The sequence below is a fragment of the Mustela putorius genome, unplaced genomic scaffold (genome assembly GCF_011764305.1).
Source record: "Mustela putorius furo isolate JIRA1106 unplaced genomic scaffold, ASM1176430v1.1 tig00003850_pilon_pilon_pilon, whole genome shotgun sequence".
Classification (NCBI taxonomy): domain Eukaryota; kingdom Metazoa; phylum Chordata; class Mammalia; order Carnivora; family Mustelidae; genus Mustela; species Mustela putorius.
The window spans coordinates 13,735,271-13,756,302 of record NW_025422002.1 but is presented as its reverse complement, the minus strand read 5'-3'; the positions used below and the strand labels follow the sequence as shown (position 1 = coordinate 13,756,302).

Genomic DNA, 21,032 nt, shown 5'->3' with positions numbered 1-21,032 from the left:
CTTTTGGACCAATCAGACTGAATATCTCTTGTCCTCACAGTAATTATTTGTACCCTCCAGCATCACAGCCTGATTCATATCTAACAGGGAGACAAGTCTGTCTTGGCATGTATAAGGGCACATAGGCAGCAAAGAGCATGGCATGTTCAGGGAACTACCGGGAGGCCAAGATGGCTGGAGTGGGAGCACACAGGGACTTTTGGGCTTGTGTCTTATCTAGTTCTAGGTCCCCATTTAGGGCAGGCATGGAGCTTTGCACACAGAATGCTCGTTAATGGCTTATGACATTAATAGGGCTCCTGGTGTATTCACTTTGCCTTTGCTGGACAGGGAGCTCTAACCCTCTCTTTCCTCTGCTCTGACCCCAGCGCCTACACAGAACCCTATAAGGTCTGTCCCATCTCGGCGGCTGCCCCCAAAGAGGACCTGTCATCAGATGAAGAGCAGGGAAGCTCGGAGGAGGAGGACAGTGCTCCAAGAGACCCCAGCCTCACTCACAAGGTAGGATGCCCCACCCTGGGCAAGGGGTCAGTGAGTTGTGGGAAGTCAGAGATGTAAAGGCCGAGAAAAGGCGGTGAGGGATCCACTGTACTGGACCCCTTCTTAGTGAGGAGGGAACTGTTTGCAAGTAGCTGGCCCCAAGTTGGATACAGAGGCTGAGTCACTGCACAGTTGGGACTGCAGCGTTTAGACACATGAGGAGACACAGGGTCCTGCATTGATGATGCGGGGGTGACTGCTCCTGCTGACTTCTTGGGTCTGAGGCAGTTTGGGTCTTCCCAGAGCCCTTGTGGCTGAAGTGAAGTAGAGCTGTGTGATTTGAATCGAGACAGACCTGGATTCTAAAGACCTTAGGCCTGTGGGCCTCAGTTTCCTTATCTGTAAAGTGGGAATCATGAGGATAAGTTAAGGGAAGTATGCGAGCTTCATTAACTGAAGACAGTTTTGGAATGAGAGTTGGTTTCCCATACCCTGCAGCAGTGCTTAGATGGGGTATGCCTGAGAGGACAACTGTCACTTGTTTGGAGGCAGACAGTGGGTCCCTGTCTGATGTAGGGACCAAGTGGTGGCCCAGACCTCTCAGTGGGCATCGGGACGTGGTGGTGATCACATGTGCTCGCTCAGGTGCAGGGGAGCCTGTGTTCACCTCCACTCGCTGGCTGATTGTAGTCCTTCCACACACTGCTTCTTGGAGCTCAAGTATGTCTCGAAACAGAGAAGTGAAGAACTCATCCAGAATCACTCGGCTGTTTATTCCACATCAACCAGCAAACATCATGAGGGGCTAGGGGCCACGAATTTAGGCCAAGAGGGACACCCCCATTGCAGGAAGACAGGCTAGGAAGGTTGAGATTAGCTTGACATTTCTCCCACCCCATCTCCTGGGCTTGTCTACAGAGGAGTAGCTGTGGAGGCCAAGGAGCATCACCTCCTTCCGACTAGCCTCCTTCAGGCACCTCATCTGGTGTCTGTCTCCCACTCTTTGTCATCCTGTCCTTCCACGGCAGGGGTGGGCCTATCCTGTTGATTAACGGCTACTCCTATGGAAGCATTCAGCAGAAATGCCTGGCCCTTACCAAGCTTTATATAGATGGTCATGTCTTTCATTTTGTTTTCATATCCTTGATTTCAGTTCATTTATCTCTCTGCTCGGGGTCTTCATAAGTTTGCCTCCCCAGGGCTGTGGGAATGTGGGGGAGGGGGCCCTTTTCCCACCTGGCTCCTCTTCAATCCTTCCCCTGGTGGCTCCTGACCCTTCCTCTCCCTCTCGGAATAAAGTGTGTTGTCTTCCACAATCCATGCCCCTTTACTCCTTCCAACAAGTACAAGGTCAGTACCACCACCCCTGTGGTGTAGTGGAGGACACAGAAATTAAGTGACTTGCTCAAGGCCAGTCTGCTAGGGATTGAAGGGGTTGGACTCAAAATGAGGTCTGGCTGGCTCCAAGCCCTGTGTTTGTTTGTTTTCCCCCTATAGCCCTGGAAGCCTTCTCTTACCTCTCCACTTCTTCCCCTCTTCCCAGAAAGAACTGTTGCCTCCTTGAGGGTAGGGAAAGGAGCTTTGAGTTAGTGGTGCCAGTTAGAGTTAGAAATGGTTGTGGCTTTTCTGGGCATATTCCATCGTCGTGGAGCATGGGAGCAGGTAGTTGTTATGTGGGATTTGGTCCCCACTCTGAAGCTGGGGGTTGGATCTGGGTACAAGGCCAAGAAGAGTTGAAGTGCTGACAGAGCAGTGGGGCATCCCCTGTGCAACTTTCTGTACCTCAGGGTCCCCCACCTAGTGATGGTTTCCCACCATAGCACCGGGTTCTCTGTCAAACTTTCCTTTGGGACCACTGTGTCTCCTCTTCCAGCTGTGTTACTGCAGGCCAGTCATTCCCCATTGCAGGACCTCAGCTTCCCCATCTGTAAAATGAGAACATTAATAGTAACTGGGCTATGGGAGGGTTGAAGGAGAGCATAAATGTAAAAGTGCTAGCCACGTAGTAGGGGCGTAAAAACTATCTGAGAAGCAGAGGGGGAGACAGAGAAGGGAGGGTCCTCTTTGCTCAGGACCACTATAAAGACATGAAGTCCCAGGGCCCTGGACATGGGTGGTCATCTGGGTCAGATCCCCAGCCTTGTGGCCTCCAGACCACTGCATGGACACCCCAGGAGCTTGCAAGAGGTGAACAAGGGGTTCATAGGGAACAAGGGGTTCATACTCAACTTTGACACTTGCTAGCTGAGTCACTAGCAAATGGGCAATTTCTTAACCATTCTGTTCCTCTATGTCCACTTCTGTAAAACTGTAAAAACAATAATGGTGCCTACTTCACAGTAGTCTTGAGAGTAAATTTGAGGAGACAAGTGTCTGGTGCGCAGTAAAAGAACACATGGAGGTCAGAGTGGGTGGGACCATGGGTAGGACAGGGAAGCAACCTATGCAAGGTCCATTTGAGCTCAGTGACAATGGCAGGGTGGCAGAACTGAAGCAGCTTCTGCCTGGGACAGGGACCTTTCCTGTGTCCTGGAGCCAGAGCCATGTAGAACCAATGGAGGTCAGAGTGGGTGGGACCATGGGTAGAACAGGGAAGCAACCTACACAAGGTCCATTTGAGCTCAGTGACAATGGCAGGGTGGCAGAACTGAAGCAGCTCCTGCCTGGGACAGGGACCTTTCCTGTGTCCTGGAGCCAGAGCCATGTAGAACCAATGGCCAGCCAAAGGCAGGGCCCACCCTCATCCTGTCATTCCGAGAGCGCAGAGAGAGAAGCATGCGTCTCGACAGCAGGTCGGTTCACCCTCAGGAGCCCAGCCTTCTCATATACCAACTGTGCTGAGCATCGTTCCCCTTCTGCCCTCGAGGCTTTCATAATGCACCACAGTGGCAAACGCCTTTAAAATCAGGTTTTCATTGCATGAGGTATGCTCTACTGGATTCTCCTCATAAAGTATGAAGTCATTACAAGTAGGTCAGATGCCCTGGGGTATTCATTCCTAGTTCCCGAGTCCCTGTGGAGGTAGCTGTGGTGTACAGTTTGGTGTGTATCTTTCCAGAACCTTTTCCCTGTATTCACCTATGTGTATCATTCATTATAATTGGTAAATAGGTGATATTGCTTGTGGAGTTGCTGTTTTCATATATTAAATCATATCAAACTGTAAGAAACCTGGCATAACTTGGTTGCGTTCACTCATTGGTATCTTATAGAGACTTTTGCACATTGGTACCTAGCATCCTAAATTTTTTTCTTACTGCTGAATGGTATTCCCATTTATGGGTATGCTGTCCTTTGTTTTGCTCTCCCCCTGCTGAAGGACCTTTACAGTGTTTCTAATTTTTATGCTCCCAACAGTATTGCAGTGCACTTGTTCCCACACCTCCTTATGCACTAGATCTCAGAAGGGGATTGGTGGGTCAGAGAGGTGCATTTTCAGTCTGTGTACCTGCCACCACAGTGACCCCCCCCAAGAGGTCATGACTGTGCACCCCGCCCCCCAGCAGCCATCAGTGTGGGAGGGTTTGCCAACTGTTGGACATGTGCAGCTGTGAAGGGAAATTTCTGGAGGGAGCTATCTTTCCTGGCTCTTTCTTGCTGTAGAAGTTTTGGTGGTCTGGTAGCATTTACTCCTCATTCTTTCATCTTCCACCATCTCTGAAACTTCTCCTTCCCCAAAAGGCAAAGACCTCTCCCCTCTGTTTCTCCGCCACATTGAGGGGGCAGGAGGATCCGGCTTTCCCATCTCCAGCCACCTCTAAGGAGCAGACCTAGGGAAAGTGTGACTGATAGTGGAATTGCTTTCCTGGGGCCTCAGGAGATATGTTTGGGGTGAGCCCCACCCTTCTAGAATTGGACGTAAAAACAACTGTAAGGTGGTGGGCTCCACTCTTCCAGATCTTTTGAGGTGGCCACATTGAAAGGAGAGAGACTTGGAAGAGGACAGGAAGCTGAGCCCAGCTGTCCACCCGCCTGCCTGTCTGACTTCTCCCTCTCTTCCACTCAGAGATATTCAGGGGTGTGGGTTGAAGGAAAGAGGGGGCAAAAAAAAGAAAAAGAAAGAAGGACATAAAAATAGATCCAGCTGTGGGGCACCTGGGTGGCTAAGTGATAAATCCTTTGCCTTCGGCTCAGGTCACTATCCCAGGATCCTGGGATTGAGCCCCGCATCACGCTCTCTGCTCAGCAGGGAGCCTGCTTCCCTTCCTCTCTCTCTGCCTGCCTCTCTGCCTACTTGTGATCTCTATCTGTCAAATAAATAAATAAAATCTTTTTTAAAGAAATAGATCCAGCTGTGAAAGGAGACAAAGGCTGCCTGGCATGTCACTCTTGCCTGAGAGCAAGTCCAGCTTTCAGACTAACTGAGACCTTTCAAGCTAAATACCAGCTCTCTGGAGACCAATCCAGGAGTTGGTGGCCTCTCCAAGCCACCTTCTCCCTCCACCTCCTCCTCTCTTTGTCTGAATCCTGGTGTCACCACGTTTCCCTGACAGGTCCACCCTCGAGCCTGGGCAGAAGTTTGCTCATCCTCTGGAACAGGCCTGTCTTGACGTGATCCCCTCCCTGGCCCCACCCAGACAGGTCATCTTTTCTCTGGCTGCACCCGTGGTCCAGGCAGCCTGGTCTGGGCCTTATTGCTGGCCTCATGCCCCTGGCCTTGTACCTGCCACCTCACTCTAACCATCTGCTTGAACCCCAGTTTTTTCTACTAGGCCAGTCCCCCACCTGGCTAAAATTCCTACAAGTGCTTTCTCCATGCCAGTCTTCCCAACCCATAGTGCAGCCCTGAACATTGGCTCTGAGGCATGTGCTCGCTCCTAGCCCCTGGGAGGCCCTTTTACACCCGCAGAAGCTTCCTCAGGCTGCAGCCTGTTCTCCTTCCCAGAAAACAGCCTGGTCCCCTGGTGAACATGAACTCCCTCCCGTCAGCATCTTCTCTCTCTATCCTCACCCAGTTTCTCCCCGTCCTTCCTTTTCAGCAGAAATTTATTTACAAGTACTCAACTGAGCACCTACTATGTGCCAGGCACCCTTCCAAAGGCTTAAGACACAGCAGCCATAGATAGAGCAGGTGCCTCCCTGCCCTGGTGGAGTTTCTACCCTAGGGAAGGAGATGAACCATCAGTTAGAAGGCTCCTAGGGCAGGTTTAGGCAGTGAAAGTGGTATAACATCAAACATAGAACAGACCTTGGTGGTGGGAGCAGGGCACTAGGGGTGGGGCAAGGGGGGAAATTTAGGCAGAGAGGCTAGAGAAGGCTTTTTTTCCAATTAAAAAAATGTGTTAAAATATATGTAACATAAAAATCCACCATCTTAACTATTTTTAAGTGTGCAGTTCAGTGGCATTAAGTACAGTCACGCTGTTGTACAACAACCTCCACCATCCATCCCTGGGACTCTTCATCTCCCCAAACTGAAACTTTGTCCCCATGAAGCACTATTTGCCCACCCCCTTCCCCAGCCCCAGGCAGCCACTGTGCTATTCTCTGCTTCTTTGGTTTTGACTGCTCTGGGGACATCATGGAAGTGAGATGGGGTCACATGGAATTTGTCCTTCTGTGACTAGTTTATTTCACTGAGCATAATGTCCTTGAGGCACATCCATTCTGTAGCCTGTGTCAGAGTTTTCTTCCTTTTTAAGGCTGAAGAATATTCTACTTGTATGTACATATCGCATTTTGTTTGTCATTCATCTGTAGATGGGGGCTTGGGTTGCTTCTACTTTTTGGCTATTGTGAGTAATACTGCCATGAATATGGTACACAGATGTCTCTTCAGGACATTGCTTCCAGTTCTTTTGTTTCCCCAGAAGTGGAGTTGCTAAATCATATAATTCTATTTTTAATTTTTTGAGGAACTACCATACCATTTTCCACAGTGGCTGCACCCTTTTACATTCTGACCAGCAGTGGGGAAGGGTTCCAGTTTCTTAAAGAAGGCTCTTATGATGGGGGAGGAAACCTTTCAGCAGGGACCTGAATAGTGTGAGCCAGCAAGAACTGGCATGGTCTAGAGACAGAGCATCCTGGGCAGGGGATAGCAGCACAGACTCAGGAAGGCGGGAATGGTCCTTGAGAGCTAGACCAGGTCAGTAGAGGAGAGGGAGATGGGCTGCAGAGGTTTTTTAGGACTTCCCTCAGCCCACGGACATATCCAAGTCTTCCCCACTTTCCCACCTTCCTTACTGCTGTTATCCACCCTGTACAGTCTTCCCTGACCTCCATGAGCCAGGATCTCCATACTGTCCACCGAGACCCTGACCCTCAGCTCTGGTGGTTTCTCACCCTGGGAGCTCCCTCTTCCCCTGGTTTTCACTGGCTGCCTTCTGTCCTGGTTCTCTTCCCACCTCTCTGACTGTCCAACTCTGTGCCTCCCCACCAGGCACTTAATTCCCAAGCCTGAGCTCTCCCATCCCCACCCATCTGTCATCCTGTGTTCTGCTCAGGCAGCCTATTCCAGACCAGCAGCCAGCCCTACTCAGGTCGTATTCCTGGAGCTGACCTCCTGGTCTGACCCCTCTCTGCACCCCACACTCCAGCCTCCAGCTAACCTTGTGGTCCCTTCTTGGAAGCCCCACAGATACTGTCATCCCCCCTTATTCGCAGTTTCACTTTCTGTAGTTTCAGTTACCCATGATGACCTTGATTTAGAAGCAAGTGATGCTCCTTTTGACATATATTCAGAAGGCCTGTGGTCACCTAACACCATGTCACAGCGCCCACACCATTTGTATCACTTTATATCATCATGCGGGCATTTTATCATCTTATATCATCACAAGAACCAGGGGGTGTAGAGTACAGTAAGGTACTGTATAACTTATTTTTAGAGAGACCACTTTCACATAACTTTTATTATAATCTATTATTATAATTGTCCTATTTTATTACTACTATTGGTCTCTTACTGTGCCTACTTAATTTTTTAAAAAGATTTTATTTATTTATTTATTTATTGAGTAGGTGCCCATGCATGACCAGGGGGAGAGGCAGAGGGAGAAGCAGACTCCCCGCTGAGCTGGAAGCCCAATGCGGGACTCCATCCCAGGACCCGGGTGTCATGACCTGAGCTGAAGGCCGACACTTAACCCACTGAGCCACTCAGGTGTCCCCTGTGCCTACTTTATAAACTGAACTTTATCATAGACATATGTGTAGGAGAAAACATACTATCTCTAGGCATATTGTGTTTTATTGCACTCCACTGTGTTGTACATCACAGATACTGCATTCTTCACAGATTGAAGGTTTGTGGCAAGCAAGTCTGTTGGCACCATTTTTCCAGCAGTATTTACTCACTTCATGTCTCTGTGTCTCATTTTGGTAATTCTCACAATGTTTCAAACTTTTCATCATTATTATATTTGTTGAGGTGATCTGTGATCAATGATTACAACTCAGCATTTTGTAGTAAAGTATTTTTCATTATGGCACATACATTGTTTTTTAGAGTAATGCTATTCATACTTAATATAGTATGGTGTAAACATAATTTTATGCATAAATTTTATGCAGAAAATTTACTTGAATTGCTTTACTGCAATATTTGCTTTATTATAATGGTCTGGAAAGACCCACAATATCTCGGGTCATGTGGGGTTTGGCACGATCCGTGGTTTCAGATATACACTGGGAGTCTTTAGACATACTCCCTGAAAGGTAAGGAGGGTCTGCTGTACCTCTGACTCAGTGCGTCCCAGACCCATCTCAGCATCTTCCCACCCCCTCGGCCTGCTTCTCTTGTGTCTGCCTGTCTGGGTGTTGGCACCAGATTCTAAAGATTTGAAATCCCTGGCATGTCGTCTTCTATTGTCATGTGTTAATGACAGATCAAATGAAATTCAACAATCTCCAAGGCCTTGGCCAGGCATCATGATGGATTCAAAAACAAGTTCTGTCCACTCTTCAAACCCACCTCAGGGTCTTTGCACTTGCAGTAACCTCCCCCTGAAGCACTCATCTCACCCTTTGTACAGCTGGCAAGGGTTTCACATTAAATGTCACCTCCTCAAAGAGGTCTCCCCTGCTCATTCTGCAGTGCTGGCTTGCAGCATTCCTGTCTACTTCCTTCCTCATACTTATCTCAAGCTGTGATTATGTCTTTCTTTTTCTGCTTACTTGCATGCCATTTGCCTTTCCCTGTAAGAATAGGTCCAAGAGGGCAGGACCATGTTTCTTTTTTCCTTTTTTTTTTTTTTAAAGATTTTATTTATTTACTTGAGAGAGAGAGAGCGAGAGAGCACACGCGCACAGGCTTACACTCACAAATGGTGGGGGTAGGGGCAGAGGGAGAGGGAAAAGCAGACTCCCCATTTAGCAGGAGCTCAATTCAGGACTTGATCCCAGGACCCCGACCAAGATCATGACCTGAGCCAAAGGCAGATCCTTCACCAGCTGAGCCACCCAGGCACCCCCAGTGCCATACTTCTTTTTACATTTGTTGTCCTTACTGCCTGGCACACAAAATAGTACTCAGTAAATATTCTTGAAAAAACTAATAAATAAGGGAATTTATTAGACTCAGTTCTTGTAGTCAAGTAAGGGAAATGAACTTAGATGCATGACAGTTTAATAAAATGAAAATCCTTGTTTGGTCGTGTATAATTTACTTTGCACAGTGAGGGGCAGAGCTGGGAGCCAGCCTGGCTTCTCACCAGCTCTCCAGTAATGATGCAGAGGGTGTGACGGTTCGGCAGAGTAAACAAGGAACCTCTCAAGGCAGTGTAAGCTGAGGAGGGTGTGGGATACAGACTCTCAGAGACCAGGGGCTCAGGTCTGGAGGCGGCCAGGACACCGGGTTGTCCCACACCCCTTGTTCAGAGTCCTGGAGGGCTTGGGGGCTGTCTGGAGCCAACAGGGTGGGTGTGGAGACAGTTAGGATGCCCTGACCCTCAGAGAGCTTGTTCTGTGGCTGATAATCTTCTCCGCTATGTCTAGATGTGCCCATGGCCCCAGCGTGGTATTGGGGCCACCATTACACTCACCCTTCCTTTCTCGATCCTGGCTTCATGGCAGCTACTCTATATACCTAGTCTATAGCCCTGCTGCCTTGAGTTGGCCATGGAGACCTGCAGTACCCCAGGTGACCCCCAGACTCAACGCATCAGGATCCCCAGCAGCATGTGTCTGCTCTCTGAAGTTTGAGCTCCAGCCTGTGTACATCAGCTGACAGTCTGTATGGAGCCCCCACAGGGCCCTCAGCCCTCTGACATGTCAGGAAAGAAGCCAGTGGGGTGCCTAACCATGGAGTGAAAAAGCTGTTGACGCGTAGTCTCTAAACCTTACATTAATGTTTTATCCTCTCCTCTGAATGTCATATCTCATGAGTTAAAAACAGCAGTTGCCTGTAAGGTAGAACAGTTGCGCAACAGACCCAGCATCCTCTGCTGTGTGAGCTAAGCTCTGAACAGGGCAATGGGCTGAAGTCTTAAGAGTCAGGGCAATCAGGGAGGCTTCCAGGAGGAGGTGAGGCGTTAGTGTTCCACAAAGGAGAGTAGGATGTAGTTAGATGGAAAGGACAAGGAGGGTACATAGAAGGCACAAACAGTGTGGAATCTAGCCTTTAATTGAGTTCTTGAGGTCAAGGCTGATCCTTTCTCAGCCTGAAGGAAAATGGTGAGGACAGGAAGGCCAAACATCTTATGAGCCATGTACTGGCCTTGTCAAACAGTGAGAACTTGCCAATCACGTTACAACTACTCTCTTAGGATTTGAGAAGCTAAGAGAGCTGACAGGGCATTTTGATATCACTTTGTTTTGTTGTGTTGTGTTGTGTTGTGTTGTGTGTGTTGTGTTGTGTTGTGGTAAGAACACTTCACATGAAATCTACCCTCTTAATGTCCATGGATGGACGAATGGGTAAACAAAGTGTGGTCTGTTCATACAATGGAATGTTATTCGGCCTTAAAAAAAAAGGAAATCCCGTCACATGATACAGCATGGATGAACCTGGAGGACATTGTGCTAAGTGAAGTAAGCCGGTCACAGAGGACAAATGCTGCATGATTCCATTTTCATGAGGAACCTAAAACAGTTGAAGCGGAGAGTAGAATGATGGTTGCCAGGGGCCAGGGGAGAGGGATATTGAGAGTTGCTATTCAGGGATACAGCATCCCAGTTAGGCAGGAGATTGCTTGGTCTTACAGAAGGAAAACTAAAGCTCATTGAGAAGTCGTCCCTGCTGTGGGTCATCAGCAGGTTCAAGGTGAAGTCCACAGTAAAAATCAGGTTTCCTGATCTCTCATTCTGGGCCTTCCCAGATAACATGCTGCTTCTGTGAATGTATTACAAACTGCCTCCAGAACCAAAGATTCCTTCCAAAACTAAAAGTTCTTTAAAGCATCCAGGCCAAAGCCAGACAAGCCAGACTCACAGCAGCCTGGCTTCAGGAGTTAGAATGAGACAGGTGTCAGCATGAACTGGAGGCAGCCACTGGGTCTTGGGGGCACCAGGGGACTTCTGTATGGTCCCACCTTCTCCCCACCCTCCTCTTGGCTAGTGTTGCTCTCTTTCACCATCTTTTTCCCTTCTCTGCCTCCTGTGGAAGCACAGCTGACAGCTAGGATAAAAATGAGCCAGGTCTCCCTGAGCTCCTCTCTTTGAATTTCCCAGTGGCCACTAAAGGCTGTGCTGGAAACCCCAATCTGAATTCCCAGGGGAAAGACAATGTCTGTGATGGTAGTGCCTAGAGGAACTTCAGAGAGAGTGCTGTCCAAGAGTCTGGCACCAAGAGTCTGGTGCCACCTGTGGGTCTTGAGCACTCTCCCTTCTCCAGATATGACCTCAGAACACTCCAGCAAGCCCCCTCACTGGGACCCTTGCAGATTTCCCCAGGGCTTGAAACAGCCTTAGAAGGCAGCCCCTCCTCACTTCTGGGTGGATTTTTCTTTCATTGGGCTGTGTGGCTGAGGAGGCTGGCAAGTCTGGAGCAGCAGGATGCCTGCCTTGGTGCTCTGCCTGCCCCCCCCCCAGGTTTAGTGTGTGATGGAGAGACTCCTATGGAGATTATAAGGAAGTTTGGGCGCAGGGACCTTCAGGAACTGAAAAGGCCCAGAAGTAGAGAAAAACAAGGTGTAAAATTGAGTTCCGTGGTGCATGGAGGAATGCAGGAGAGGTATCTGGAAAGGGTCTCTAGGCTGAGTCACAGGCAAAGGATAGGACTTAACCTGTACCTCAGTTTCCTTATCTACAAAATGGAAGTAGTAAGAATATTACCTTGCTCATAGGCTATTGTGAGGATTCAGGGAGAACACATGTAAAAAGCTAGAGCCATTCTTCGCACATACTAAGTATTCAATGAATGCTAACTTTTCTTGTAGTAGTAGTAGTAGTAGTTACTGCTGTGTTACAGGTGAGGCTCAGAGAAGAGAAATCACTTGTATAAGGACATAGGTGTAGGAAGGGGTGGAGCCTGGGATTTGAACCCAGGTCTTCTGACACCAGAGCATAGTCTCTCAGCATCATTCTGGTTGATGAGTTCTTTCTGCAAGTGCTAGGGAACCACAGGAGCCACTCAGAGTTGTAAGTGACAACAGAAGGTGGCCACCATGACCTAGGATGGATTGGAGTAAGTGAAAGCTCCCCAAGGGCTAAGAGACAAGTCGAGTTGAGGGTGGAGGGATGCTAGGAGCTCTGGTCCAAGATGAGGACCAGAAAGCCCATCACTTCCGAGGTAGGGCAGTTCTGGGTACGGATAAGGTCCAGGCTAGGTGGAGCAGATGTACATGTGGCCAGAGTCTTCAGAGAAGAAGGTGTCAAGGAGCTGAGAGGCAGAGGGTCCTGGTGTGGAGAGTGCCCCGGCAACCACAGATAGGGAGAAGTGAGCCAAGCGCCAAGACCCAGGACATGGGGCTTGGCCAGGGGCTGGCAGAGACAAGCATGGAGAAAAAGGTGGCTATTTAAAGGCAAAGCAGATGTGAACTCAGGAGGCATATAAGCTGGGAAGGTGGTGAGAAACCAGGAGCTTTGAGGATGGTTTCTTCCTCTTCGGCAAAGCAGGACATTGTGGAGAAGGCCCATGTGGCTTCTGGGCCTACTTGGGACCATCCTGAGGGCCAGGCCATAAAGCCAGGGGTTTGTTAGCCTGCTTTTCACAACAATAATAATTATTACTATGATTGTTGCACAGTGATAACGATGCCTCCCTCCTCTGTGGCTCTTCACTGAGAAGAGATTTTCTACTTAGAATCCTGTATGACCTTTGCAACAGCCTCTAAAACAATAGTTGTCAAAACCTTATGGTCTCACACCTCTCTCTCTTAAAAATGACCGAGGACCCCAAAGAGTTTTTGTTTCTATGAGTTTTATCGGTATTTGCCACATGAGAAAAATTTTGAACATCTTTTCATTCATTTAAGAATAACAGTAATAGGTCTATCACATGTTAACATAAATGGCATATTTATGAAGAATAATTTTTCAAAAAATCTTAGTGAGGAGCATAACATTGGTTTTTCATTTTTGCAAATATTCATGCCTAGCTTCCTAGAAGATAACTGGATTCTCCCGGCTGCCTCTGTGCTCAGTCTGTTGGAATTGTTGTTTGGACCAACTTCACCGATAAGTAATCAGAAAAGGGAAACAGAACCCCAGAGCTTCTCAGGCCATGGTTGGAACACTGCTCTTCTAGAAGGAAGCTAAGCAGCCACAAGTAATAGCTGGAGAAACTGAGGCATGGAGAAAGAGGACTAAGACTCCTAGCTGTTTCTTGGACTGCTACCAAGAAGGTCCCTAAAGGAGGACTAGCCCTCCCAACCTGGTCCCAGAAGAGCCAGGCTCGTTTGCCTGGGGCCTGGGGAGGAAGTGCAGGACTGGGCGGCCCTGGGGAACTGGGAAGATAAAGCGGCCTCGGCCTTGGGCAGAGGGGCGGGCAGTGGCCTGATAGAACACCCACAGCGTCAGCCTGAGAAACGCGATAGCACAGGCCCTGGCGCCCCCAGCCCCCACACTCCTGGGAGGAACCCTGTTCCCAGAAGTCTGTCCCTGGACACTGCCGTCAACCTCGGAGTTCATTTCCTGGTTAAACAAACATCTATATTAAATGGCCCAGTTGGGCAACGCCCAGTAGCAGCTTCTGAGGAGAGCCTCAGGCACATGGCCTGCTAGGCCCCCTTCTTGTCCGGCTGGTGAAGACACATCCATCATCAGCAGTCACTAAGGCAGCACGGCCCCATGCGTCCCACCCAGAGTCTGCCCGTCTGGCAGGAGGGGTTGGGAAGGACGTGCAGAGTGGCCCGTGCCCCAGCCCTACCAGAAGTCTGCCCCGGACAGCTTTGGGATTGAAACAATGGTCATGGTGACAACTCTGAAAGTTGGGGTGGGCCTGAGCATTTCCAGCCATCATCTCTTCATCTCGTCCGGGCAGGGTGGGAGTGCTGACCCCATCTTCAGGATGAGGACACAGAGGTATCTGTGGAGGACTTGCTCTCACTGCATAGCCACTCGTGGCCTGGCTGGCTGGGATGTGGGTCCAGGTATCCTGACTTCAGCATAGTTCTCTTTCCTGTGTAGCATGGTAGGCACTGCTCCAAGGGTCAGAGATCAGAGAGAACCGACTGAGAACTAACCTGGGCTCATGCTAGAGTGCCAGACTCCTACCACCTTTCCAGCACAGGTGAAGAATAGGTGTTTCCTAATTTGAGAAACCCTGCCATCTGTAATGAGCAGAGATGCCATTTACCACCAAGTGCTTACTGTGTGCCAGACACACTGCTAAGTGCTTAGTTGTTAAAGCCAGACTGCCTGGTTTTGAATTTTGGCTCTGCCACTTGCTAGCACCGACTTTGGGCAAAGGTTAGAACTTACCTCTGCCTCAGTTTCCTCAACTGCAAAATGGAGGTAATAAGAGTAGTACCTTACTCATAGGTTGTTGGGAGGATTCAGTGAGAATACACGTAAAAAGCTTAGAGCCATTCTTAGCACATACTAAGTGTTTGGTGAATGCTAGCTGTTCTGTTATTAAGTAGGTATTATTAATATTATTATTATTATTATTATTATTACCACCACTGCGTTACAGGTGGAGATCAGAGAAGAGACATGACCTATTCAAGGGCATAGGTGTAGGAAGGGGTGGAGTGCAGAATTTGAACCCAGGTCTTCTGACATCAGAACGTGAGCTCTCAGCATCATGCTGGATGACAAGTGAGAATTGAGTCACAGGCCCCTGGGAGATAGGAGATCATCCTGTCTTCATTTTATAGGGGAAGAACCTAAGCTTGAGATCTCCTGACCCCTGCCCTTTCTCTACAAAGTCATTCTCTTGATGGAAGCTTGACCACAGGGTTTCCTATCTATTAAGACTTGTCCTGGCAGAATATTATTTTCCATTGCAAGGGTTTTGTTTACAAAGCCTTTTTACACGTGGGACTCTGCAGGAGCTCCTGCTTGGGAGGAGTGAGCTACACTTGTCCACAGAGTCCTACACTAGCCCTGAAGATGCGGAAGGCAGACACTGAGTCACGATTCGGTACCTGTGGGAAGGCGGGGGCCAGGTGAGACTGGAGGCCTCTGCAGGCCTCGCTGTTTCCCCTCCTGCTCCACAGATGCTATGACAGCCTGCCAAAAGGCAGCAGTGAGATGCAGAGGGGAGACTGACCAAGGGCCCAAGTTCTGCCCTATTCAGGGAACCTTGGAGAAAATGAAATCTCTAAAAATACTGTGCTTCTTAGCCAAGCAACATTGAGGGATGGAACAGCTAGAGAAGGGAACTCATTTATTGGATGCCTACTCTGTGCCAGGCACTGTATCTCATTTCATTTCTTTATTCAGCTGTCAACTGAACATCTCCTGTGTGCAAGGATAGTATCAGGTAGTGTGACTGCTGGTATAAAGAAGAGCATAACAAGACAAAAGCTTCTAACAAGTGACTCTCACCCAGGGGTGAGATTTTGCCCCCACCCCAGGACATTTGGCAATGCCTAGAAATGTTTTTGGTTGTCACAGCTTGTGACAACCAAAGGGTGGGTGGGGGCTGCTTCTGTCATCCAGTGGGTAGAAGCCATGGATGCTCTTAATGATCCTACAGTACATAGGCCTTCCTTTGCAACCAAAGCTGTCTGGCCTAAAATGTTGGTAGTGCCAAAGCTGAGAAACCCTGGGATGGAGAATGATTTGGGGTGATCTTTAGGTCAGTTGTCATGGATGGCCACATTGAGGATGAATTTTGACCTGAAAAAGTCAGAGAATAAGAATGAGATCTGGGGGGCATCTGGGTGGCTCAGTGGTTTGGGCTGCTGCCTTCGGCTTGGGTCATGATTTCAGGGTCCTGGGATCGAGCCCCGCATCGGGCTCCCTGCACCTCAGGAAGCCTGCATCCCTCTCTCTCTCTCTCTGCCTGCCTCTCTGCCTACTTGTGATCTCTGTCTGTCAAATAAATAAATAAAATCTTTAAAAAAAAAAAAAAAAGAATGAGATCTGGGAAAGTCTATCACATGCAGAGAGAACAGCAAGTATAAAGGCCTTGAGTCAGGAATCTGTCATCAAGAAGACCAGTGCACAAGGGGCGCCTGGGTGACTCAGTGTTGAGCATCTGCCTTCGTTCGGCTCAGGTCCATGATCCCAGGGTCCTGGGATTGAGCCCTGTATCAGGGTCCCTGCTCAGCGAGGAGCCTGCTTCTCCCTCTCCCCTGCCTCTGTTCGTGCTCTCTCTCGCTATCTCTACCTCTCTCAAATAAATAAATAAAATCTTTAAAAAAAAAAAAAAAACAGACCAGTGCACAAGATCAGGCTGATTACTCTTCACCATATTTCGGATGAAAAAACTGAGTCTCAGAGGAAATAGTTTGCCAGCTGCCATACAGTTACACAACACAGGAGCTGGGATTTGAACTTGGATATGCTTCATCATTCCAGAGTCCCTTTGCTCTCCACAGCCTCAACTGCCACCCTCAGAGGAGCAGCAATCAGCCGTCATTGTACAGTTCAGACCGCTCCCCTACCTGACCCTGTCGATTATTTTTTTCTTAGTCTATCCCTGAGCACTTGGTTCCATCCCTGGTTTCCACCCCAATAACAAAAACCACAAAGACAATGATAGCCATTATTTCCGCAGTGCTGCCCGTGCACCAGGCATTAGTCCACATGAGAGATGCCTATATAGATACAGACACAGAGATAGAGAGATACCTGTCTGTATATGCACTCATTCAGTCTGCACAATATGCAGGTGTTAGGTACCCTTATTCTGTTATGCCCATTTTACAGATAGGAAAATTAACGTATAGAGAAAGGCTAAATGACTTTCAACTAGAAGGCAGAAGTAGGCTTTGAGCTCAAACTACCTAGTTCCAGAGTCTCTGCTCTTTTTTTTTAATATTTCAATATGGTTTTTTAAATTTATTTTCAGCATAACAGTATTCATTATTTTTTCACCACACCCAGTGCTCCATGCAGTCCGTGCCCTCTATAATACCCGCCACCTGGTACCCCAGCCTCCCACCCCCCGCCACTTCAAACCCCTCAGATCGTTTTTCAGAGTCCATAGTCTCTCATGGTTCACCTCCCCTTTCAATTTCCCCCAACTCCCTTCTCCTCTCTAACTCCCCATGTCCTCCATGCTATTTGTTATGCTCCACAAATAAGTGAAACCATATGATAATTGACTCTCTCTGCTTGACTTATTTCACTCAGCATAATCTCTTCCAGTCCTGTCCATGTTGCTACAAAAGCTGGGTATTCATCCTTTCTGATGGAGACATAATACTCCATAGTGTATATGGACCACATCTTCCTTATCCATTCTTCCGTTGAAGGGCATCTTGGTTCTTTCCACAGTTTGGCCACCAGAGTCTCTGCTCTTAACGAAAACACTGTTGCTCCCTCAACAGGTCGTGAGCATCTGGTCGTAAATCATTCACTTGACCACTAGCTCCTCGAGTTTAGGTACATGTAAGTTCAGCATAGAAGGGAATTTAGAGGTCAATTCATTCACACATGGGAAGACTGAGGCCCAGCCTCAGAAAGTCACTTGTGCACGTTGTACCAGGAAGCAATGGTAGAGCAGGAACCAGAAGCCAGGTGTCTAATCCAAATGCCCTCTGATCTGCTGTGTACCATCCCACCCACAGCCTTGCCTGCACGTTGCTGGCAGCTGACGTCTGTTCAGGCTGCCCATAGTGTCTTTGTCCTTCTGGATCCCAGCCAGCAGTGTCTGATATCTGTCAGGTTTGGGGCCACAGAGGAGGCGCCTGCTTGTGGCAGAAGGCCCAAGCATCTGTCTCAGCCCCCCCACCCATCCTTCCTGTTTATAGACATAATCTCAGTTGATCCCAAATCCTTCAGGTGCAGAAGTTGGGCCTCAGTGGGTTAAATGGCTCACCTCCTGAAGTCAACCAGGGTAGTTAGTGCTTCCCAAGTGGAATGAACATTTACATTTATTCATCCTTTCATTCACTCATTAGTTTCTTTCAGTCAACAAAACTAAGCCTACTGTATGTGAGGCACTGGTCGTACAGGGGTGAAATTTAGGGTTCCTGCTTTCGGGAAGAGACATAATTGGTATTCTGAGAGGAGGATGCCCCAGAAAGGATATCTGATCCAGCCGGTTCAGGCAGGGGATCAAAAAAGGCCCCTTGGAGGAGGTGATGGATACCATGGCTAAGTCTTAAACGATAACTGGGAATTAACTGGGCAGAGAAGGGGAAAAGGACACCAAGAGGTTAAAGCACATGCAAAAGCAAGAAGAGCCCTCTCTGTGTGCAGAGAAATGCAGGTGGTTCAAGGTTGGTAGACCTGTGGGTGGATGCCAAGATCACATAGTCATGGTAGTGGCCACCTGGTGAGCACTTCTTGTGTGTTGGGCAGAGTGCTGAGCATTAGCTTCCAAGTTAGAGGCCTTCAATATCCACATTTGTAGATATGGAAACAAGTTAGAGTCCTTCAATATCCACATTTGCAGATAAGGAAACCGAGGTACATGAGGTTGAAGAGAAGTACATGGAGTTTGCCTCCAGCAGTTTGCAGGTCGTTCTGTAAAACCAAGGCTTGTGGAGGTGGGGTCTCCCTTCCTCTCTCTGAATCCGTGCTCTCCCTCCTGTTCACTCTGTTCCCTCTTACAGGTGGAAGGACAATCTAGAGCCCATGTCATCGCACAGGAACTGCTGTCTTCGGAGAAAGCGTGAGTCCCCAGTCAGCTGCCGGTGGCCTTGAGCTTGTTAACAGAACATCACCCCCCCCCCCGGCTTAAACAGGATGGGAATTAATGCAAACTCAACCCTCTTTCCCTCTGCAGATATGTGGAGATGCTCCAGCACTTACATCTGGTGAGTTAATCATTTCTGTTGTCCAAAACTTGTTGCCCTTTTACAAGGCTATGATATAAGAGGCAGAAAAGCAGCAACGAGACAGGTGATTTCAATGAACAGAGGCTTGGCAGCAGACAGATACCCACCAAGGCTTTTTGTGGATATCTGTCTCTTGGTTCATGTACTTCAGAGGATGAATAGCACTGTGCTTTCCATGGGTATGTCTCTCTGCCTGGACTGGGGGTCTACTAGGGGCTGTGCTAAGATTTCTGGAAGGATATTTGTAGTTTCCTCAGCCCTCTTGTTGAGGAAGGAGGAAAGAGGACAGATGTAATTCAGGGTCATTGCTGTGTGTGCGAGTTTAGGTGAGTGTGTGATTATACATGTGTTGGTGCATGCATGTGTGGGGGGCATATATATATATATGTGTATATATGTTTAGATCCTTCTGGAGAAGAAGGTATGTTAGCACAATGACAGAACAGCTGGGGTATAGAGAGGCTTTCTCAGTCATCTCAGCACTGGGGCGGTTAACACCTGAGCCATTGGAGAGGAAATCCTGTGGACTTTCTGAGGAAAAGAGGCCAGATGTGGAGACTGCCTGGGTATCAGGCACTGCCACCCGCAAAACTGTCTGGAAGGTCTCCCTTTGCAGTTAGTTTAGTTCACTTCAACAAACATGTTTTGATGAATTCTGAGCTCTTGTGTGACAAGAGATGGGAAATAGAAAGTCAGATCAGACAAGTCCTTTCCCAGGAGCTCTCTGGCCAGCAAAGAAAACAGATTAGAAAATGAGAAATTATCTGGGGCACAGGGGGAAGGACTGACAACCTGGGGGAATCATTCCCCAAGGTGGTGACTTTTGCGATGAGTCATAAGGAGGAATGAGAGAAGAGGGTACAACAGAGATGTGGGAAGTGAGGGAGCATCAAGGGCACCTGCTCCCTGAGGTCTCTAAGCCATTTCCAGTCCCCTAGTAGTTTAGTATCTGATGCCACACTGTTCTGCATTGTTCACCACGTCTATCCAAGAACATCAGAGCTGGGAATGTCCACCCTAGACATATTATCTGTGGTGACATAGAGGCCCAGAGAGAGTGACTGAGCCAGGGTGAACACCCTATACTCCCAGTGCACTGTCATGTGTTAATCCTGCATCTCCCAACTGCCTTTGGAGCTCTCTGTGGCAAGGACCTCTCTGGATGCAGCAGAGCCCCAGCACCAATCCAGGTCTCCTGCAGAATCCAGCTGAGGTCCCTGTCAGTGACATCACCCTAGTGTTGCATTGCTATATGAGCAGGGGCCCCCAGGTCCCCAGAAGCAGGACAGAGCACTACTCTGTGCGCCCAGTGCCTCCGTTTTGCCTTTAGGATGAAAGGTTTGTGTTCATTATTAAACCCCAAAGCCCTCAGGTATGAAGTATACCACCCTCTTAACACCTAGAAGATCTCTTTAGGAAGGGCAGGAAGAGTCAGTATCCTGTTTTTATTTTCGTTTTTTTCCTCTATCACTTGCCTCTGAGCTGGCAGCATGACTGAGAGGCTGGGCTTTTTGTTTTATGACTTTGTTAAGAGCATTTTAACTGGGAAACTTCCATCTGTGTTTGCACTGCTTCCTGCCAGTTGGAAAGATGCTGAAACCACTGGTAATCCATAATAATATCCTGAGGAGGAAAATAAAAAGAACCCATAAAAGTCACAACTCTAAGCTAGTTTCGGGAAATTGTGGTCCAGAGCTCCATTTATGACGTCAGTGTGTATGGGGACAGAAGTGGAAGAAAAGCCCCAGTGTGACTCCAAGTCCAAGCCAGGGACATAAGTCCAAAGGAAACCCATAAACTTCAAGACATTCTCCACCACTCCCAGACTGGATCCATCTCTGAGTGCTAAGATTGGCAGGTTATCTCTCAGAATTCCTCCTTATAGATTTGATGGTATTGAAATCCCAAGGCTGCCCAGAGATGAGAAGGGCTGATCATGCATTCTGAACCTCCCCAGCTAGAAGGCCCCTGGCTGCATTATGTTGTTTTGAGTGGGGATAGGGTGGCCTGTGGCTTTCTGTGTTTGTGATTCAACCCTGTACTTGTGAACTGGTAGACAGAACTAACTCAGGGATTACTAAACGTTCTGGTCATCAGGAATTGAATCCTAATAAGCAAGATCCCACTTTTACATAGCCTGTTAACGAAAATGGATTTTATTTTATTTTATTTATTTAAGGTTTTGTTTATTTATTTAGGGGGGCTGAGTGGGAGAGGGGCAAAAGGAGAGGGAAAAGCAGACTCCCTGCTGAGCAGGGAGCCTAACTCAAG

General features: G+C 48.4%; 1 protein-coding gene across 1 annotated transcript in view; it reads left to right on the top strand.

Moving 5' to 3' along the window:
• The window catches only part of FGD5 (FYVE, RhoGEF and PH domain containing 5), a 123,025-nt gene that overhangs the window by 51,140 nt on the left and 50,853 nt on the right, over window positions 1-21,032 (top strand). Inside the window, exons 3-5 of the mRNA XM_004738591.2 lie at window positions 369-501; window positions 18,537-18,595; window positions 18,710-18,740. Of these exons, the coding sequence (XP_004738648.1) occupies window positions 369-501; window positions 18,537-18,595; window positions 18,710-18,740 (223 nt within the window). The remainder of the gene's footprint in view (window positions 1-368; window positions 502-18,536; window positions 18,596-18,709; window positions 18,741-21,032) is intronic.